Source organism: Tenebrio molitor, chromosome 7 (assembly GCF_963966145.1).
Source record: "Tenebrio molitor chromosome 7, icTenMoli1.1, whole genome shotgun sequence".
NCBI lineage: Eukaryota > Metazoa > Arthropoda > Insecta > Coleoptera > Tenebrionidae > Tenebrio > Tenebrio molitor.
In genome coordinates this window covers 21610026-21616025 of record NC_091052.1, presented here as the reverse complement: position 1 = coordinate 21616025, position 6000 = coordinate 21610026, and the positions used below count along the sequence as shown (strand labels likewise).

At 39.9% G+C, this 6000-nt stretch overlaps 1 protein-coding gene across 1 annotated transcript; it reads left to right on the top strand.

Annotated features, from left to right (window-relative positions):
• The first annotated feature begins 1630 nt into the window (after positions 1-1630).
• Positions 1631-4693, top strand: LOC138136002 (uncharacterized). Its single transcript, XM_069055027.1, has one exon. It carries the CDS (start codon positions 1864-1866, stop codon positions 4483-4485), a length of 2622 nt encoding a protein of 873 aa, XP_068911128.1. The 5' UTR covers positions 1631-1863; the 3' UTR covers positions 4486-4693.
• The last annotated feature ends 1307 nt before the right edge of the window (positions 4694-6000 follow it).

Here is a 6000-nt window from a genome sequence, read left to right as displayed (position 1 = left end):
TCAAAATAGTTTGTCGAAGTCAAACTGTCAATGTCAAAGCAAAGCGAGGGAAAAACTGGAAAAGTGCAACATTATTCACGTATCCTCTAATTTTTTCATGAGTCTTTCTTCTGTTTAAAATAATTTCTTCATCAGAGGAAGTTAATAAATCATCATCTGATGAATCTTCCAAAGGCATTGTAATCCGTTTTACCAATATTATGGTCCCAAGAAGACTAATGTCGCACATATTTATTCATATAATAATAATGAAAAAATGTTTAGGTTATGTTTACACTTCAGGTGTCATGACGTCAGCACAGTCATCAGTTTTCCACCAAATCCATTTCCCTATTCATCACATTTTTGCACAACATAAATGTTCAACACAAAAAAAACTTATGATTGACAGTCCACCAATGTTGAAATTCACCGCAAAAAGTAGATGAATTTAAAAACGCTACCTACATTACATACCTACCACACAGTGACGATTTAAAAGTATCATCCGTGCTTAAAAGACAAGCGAATCGAACACAAAGCGCCGTCTCCACTTCCACTACTTATTTGTTTTAACCGACGCGAGGCGGAGCCGATGCCGAATCCGTTACGTCATAAAATCATAAAATCGCAACGTTGCCAGACCCTCTAGCCTCTGTAATGTAGTAATTTCATCTTTCTATTTCAGTGTCACAATTCACAATGAGCATTTTGTGACACTGCTTTCAATTGAAAACAGTTGCACAAAGTTCAATTTTATAGGGTGACCAGACTTCCGGATAAAGCCGGACATGCCCTCCTTTTTGACCAAAATTAAAACGTCCGGTCGGTTTTTTTTACGTCCGGCTTTTTCACTCTTATTCTTGAAAGCAAAATTTTTGTCCCTCAATCCTCTTCAACGCCTACTTTGAGATGAAATTTAAAAAAACACCCGATATTTCACTTAAGGCCCGGTTTATTCACCTTCAAGTAAATTTATCTGGCCAGTAGTTGCTATGATTTAGAATCTGCTATTGGTAGATCCATGGTAATTACCGTTCAATTAAAGTTACTTGAAGGTGAATAAACCGGGCATTAACGTCATTATGACTTATGAGTTGAAGCTTTAATATATACTATCCGTTTATTAAACTCCCGCACTGTCAGTGTCAAATTTTTGACTTTTTTTTTATGTACCTATGGTGACATACAGTTTCAGTTGCCTGTACACAAAATCTAGTTATAAAAACGTCAACAAGAAAAGTTTGGTTATGTTAATGGAGTTAATTCTCTTCTTTCCAAACAATAATTAACAATACCGTGCTCCTCTCTGGTCGTTAACAGTATTCTTTAATTGTTTCATATCTTTTTCTTGTTAAGTCATTTCGTGTAAGTAATTCTTTGAATGAAAGAATACGAATTTATTAAACTTAACTTCAAATTTGAAGTTTCAAATTTTTGTGCCAACGTTAAAGTGAAAATTACTAGCCTCAGAACGGCAGTGCGGCAACATGCAAACACTTTGACACTGCGGGAGTTTAGTAAATGGATAGTACAGTCAATGGACAAATAAAACTGGGACAAAAATGACAATCACATAAGTCAAAATTTACAAATTTGCATCGTTTAATTACGGCTTTATCACAAATAGGTTAACTTTGGTATGACATATTGTTACGAATAGTGATAGTGTGGGCTGAGAAGTAATCAAGTGAGTGGAATGAGGAAGTGGGGGAGTAGAGAAAAATCAATTGTTTAATAAATAGATTTTGATGTTTGACGGTGATAAATAAAGTTTCTTTAAATATTAGAAAATATAGCGAACCCGAATATAGAAATCGTTACATTGGTGTCAGAAGTGGGATCTAAAGAAACGTGTAACATAAAAGTCTGGTGAATTAGCGGATGTCCGAATCTTCTGAGAGAATCACGAGAAACCAAAGGAAAATCATGGAAGAACAAATGAAACTTCTTCTGGAACAACTGGCAGAACAAGAAAAGAAACGTCTCGAAGAACAAAAGAAGCTTGTAGAAGAAAAAGAGGAACGAAGAGAAGCAAAAGCAAAGTTTCTAGAAGAACAAGAAAAGAAACGTCTCGAAGAACAAAAGAAGCTTATGAAAGAAAAAGAAGAACGAAGGGAAGCAAAAGAAAAGTTTCTAGAAGAACAAGAAAAGAAACGTCTCGAAAAACAAAAGAGGCTTTTAGAAGAAAAAGAAGAACGAAGAAAAGAAAAAGCGAAGCTGTTAGAACAACAAAGAAACGAACAAGTGAAGTTTCTGGAAGAAATTGAAAAGAGGGGTTTGGAAGAAAAAGCAGAACAGAAACGAATTCTCGAGCATCTAGAATTCACCTTTAAGGAAAAGGTGGAGGAAAAAGTTACGGAAATCAAGAAGGAAGTGAAGGAAAAAGTCACGGATATCCAAAGAGGTGTAGAGGAAAAGGTGGGAGAAATCAAGAAAGATGTAGAACGAATAAAAGAAAACTTCGAAGGGAAGGTAAAAGAAATGGAAGCAAACTTTAAAGGACTTAAGACAGGACTATCCGGGAAACTAGAGACAGGTTTGGTGAAACTAAAACCTCCGCCATTCGACGGTATGACTTCATGGTCCATGTATAAGAAACAGTTTGAAGCGGCCGCCGGAGCGAATAATTGGGATGACGAAGGTAAAGCCGTTGCGCTGACATTGGCTCTACGCGGACAGGCACTGCAGATATTACAGACTCTGTCCGTAGAAGATCAAAAGAATTATGCGGCATTCGTCAAAGCGCTAGAGTTGCGGTATGGCGACCACCATCTCAGCCAAGTGTACCAGTCACAATTGCGAGCAAGAGTACAGAAAAGCGGCGAGAATCTTCAAGAGTTCGCTGCAGACGTCGAGAGGCTTGTTCACCTGGCCTACCCCAACGGTCCCGCGCAGTTTCACCACGAAATTGGAACCAGCGTGTTCGTCGATGGAGTTCGCGATGGTGAGCTACAACTAGCTTTGAGACTCGCCAGACACAAGAAATGTGCTAACGCCCTTGTTCATGCTCTGGAATTCGAAGCAGCGAAAAATGCTTCTCGCCCGACGGTGCAACGCCTTCGAGCTGTAACCGTCGAGGAACCGACCGAAAGACAAAGAGATTTGCTGCAGAAAATGACGAAAATGATTGAAGAAATTCAGCGTTCCATCTCCTTCGCAAGACCTAAATGTTTCAACTGCGGTAAGGTAGGCCATCTGAAGAGGAACTGCCGCTCGTACAGATGGCCGGTGCCGTTACGAAGAAACTCCTTCGACTTCGAGGCAGTCGGAAAACTAAATCAGGCTAGCACAGCCCCCAGGGTCGTCTCAGTCTCGCCGCTGAAGAAAAGGAACGACAGTTTGTTGGTAGACGGTCGCATAAATGGAACCACATGCACTATGACCGTCGATACGGGAGCAACCCTATCTATAGTGAGGCCAGACGTTGTCGAATGTCTGAAAAATCTCCAAATCAAGGGAAGCGACTTGATTCTGAAAACAGCTACCGGAGAAGCAGTTCGAGTTCTCGGAGAAGCCGATGTAAGACTCGAGTTGGGAAGTGTTAAGGTCATCCACCGGGTTGTAGTGGCGGACATAGTTGACGATTTCATCTTGGGGCTGGACATCATGAACAAGTGTGGGTTCGTGCTGGACATCAAGAATCGAATGCTGCAGACCGGAAATGAAGAAATCTTGTTACATCTTTCAACTGCCTCGATTGATGAAGTAAGGGTGATTGTCTCCGAAAAGGTGCGTCTCCAGACGAACTCAGAACAGATCGTTTTGGCAGAGTTGGAAGGAGATCCTGGGAGATACCGGACGGGGAACATCGACCCGGACATGACAAAGGAAACACCGATTATGGTAGCACGAACGCCCGTCGAGGCTGGTAGACCAATCCCGATTCGTGCGGTCAATTCGAGTGACAACAGGGTCACGCTTCAGAAAGGTTTACAAATCGAGCGATACCATCCTGTACTGCGGGTTGTCCGACGTGAAGAAGAACCGTCCAAACCGAGCAAAGGAAAAGCCAAGAAAACGAGCGTAGAAGAACTTTTCCTTGAAGGTTGGAAACGGCTCACGGACGAGCAGATCAAGAAAGCCAAGGCCTTTATTCGAACAGAAAGCGATGCCTTTGCTACCGCAGACGAGGCTACTGGAAGAACCAACATCGTACAAGATCGCATCAACACCGGCAACGTCAAACCAATCCGACAGCCACCGAGAAGACTACCTCTCGCAAAACACCAAAAAGTGACCCAGATGGTTGACCGAATGAAAACACGATACGACCTGAAGGTGAACACGACAGGATTCCGCGAAGGAGACCTCGTGTGGCTGTTTAACCGTCAACGGAAGAAAGGTCGCTGCCCAAAGCTGCAGCCGAGTTGGGAAGGACCGTTCGTAATCTTGACAAGGATAAATGACGTTGTATACCGGATCCAGCGCCATCCCAGGGCTAAAATGAAGGTGGTACACTTGGAACGTCTGGCGTCTTACGCAGGAGACAACGACCAGAATTAGTTGTTCGGGGCGAACAATCTTTTAGAAGGAGGGCAGTGTTACGAATAGTGATAGTGTGGGCTGAGAAGTAATCAAGTGAGTGGAATGAGGAAGTGGGGGAGTAGAGAAAAATCAATTGTTTAATAAATAGATTTTGATGTTTGACGGTGATAAATAAAGTTTCTTTAAATATTAGAAAATATAGCGAACCCGAATATAGAAATCGTTACAATATTATATAGACACTGACAAATATATTGACAATTCAATGGTCTAATTTACATAGATTAAATTTTAAGTGTCCCAGTTTTTAGTTATATACAGGGTGTCCCAAAAATGGCGTACTAACTAGTTACTACCGTATCGAGGATGTTTAAATGTACACGAAAAAAATATGGAAAAAAATTTTCAGACAAAAAAATCAATTTTTATTATTATTATTATTATCGGTAATACAATGTAAACAAAGATGTACTCGTACAACATTACCATGGAATGTTACCGTAGTGGATTTAAAATATTTTTTTCTATTTCCAAAGCTTCTAAATTCTCTATTATGCAGGATTAGATATTGCTAGTGAGTAATCTTGTACTTTGTGATAATATGTACGATTCGAGGTAGCTGTCATGACAATTTAATATACAGGGTGGTCCCGATATAACCTGCCAAAACAATTCTGGGTCATTAGAAGGATCTAACAAGTCCAAAAAACCCCTTTTCATTAGGTCCAAAATAATGGGGAAAAATTAACCCCTATCCACACCCATTCGACGCTGCTGACCACAAAAATACGTACCTACTCAGGAATTAATTGTTGGTGTTTGTAAGTATGACAGTATCTAAGCAACATAGGTACCTGAATCGTTTATGACAAATCTCAAATCTGACAAACTAAATCAAATTAATGACATTTATTGAAAACGCTGCACACTGTGTGCGTTAATTCACCAGCTTATTTAAGTACAAAAGCTGATTTTGTAGACTGAGATGAATGAGTAATAAATAAAGTGGTGTTCCTCAATGTGTAAATAAATGTAGAGGTAGTGTGTGCAAAATTGTGGAAGAACTGTGTGATAAGAGTATCGTCTTAATTGTGGTTAAATAGCCAAAATTATGTATTGAATAAATTTATTTACACTTTACATATTCGTACTTTCAACTCTAACTGAGAATATTTACTAACTAATGAAAGGTAAACTAGACTAGAAAAATTATTTCATAATTAATGTTCTCTGTGCCTTGTACGCCGGTACCAATTTTCATAAACAGAATTCAGCATTTCTGGCTTTTTACGAAACTGGTTCGGGGCGTCTGTTACGCGTTTCTGGAGTTGGCCTTTTATATTTATTTCAATTTCGTATACCAAATCTTTCATGTAGCTCCAAAAATTAAAATCCAGAGGGGTTAAATGGATGATCGGGGACGCCATCGTATTGGAATCAGTCAGAACCAACCTCACATAAATGCAGATGTAGCTCCACAAAAGTACAACGGGACGGAAGGATTCCTTCAGGAAAACGCTTGCCGTATGGTCG

Coding starts and splice junctions, on each gene's coding strand:
- LOC138136002 (XM_069055027.1), top strand. CDS start 1,864: ATGTCCGAATCTTCTGAGAGAATCACGAGAAACCAAAGGAAAATCATG.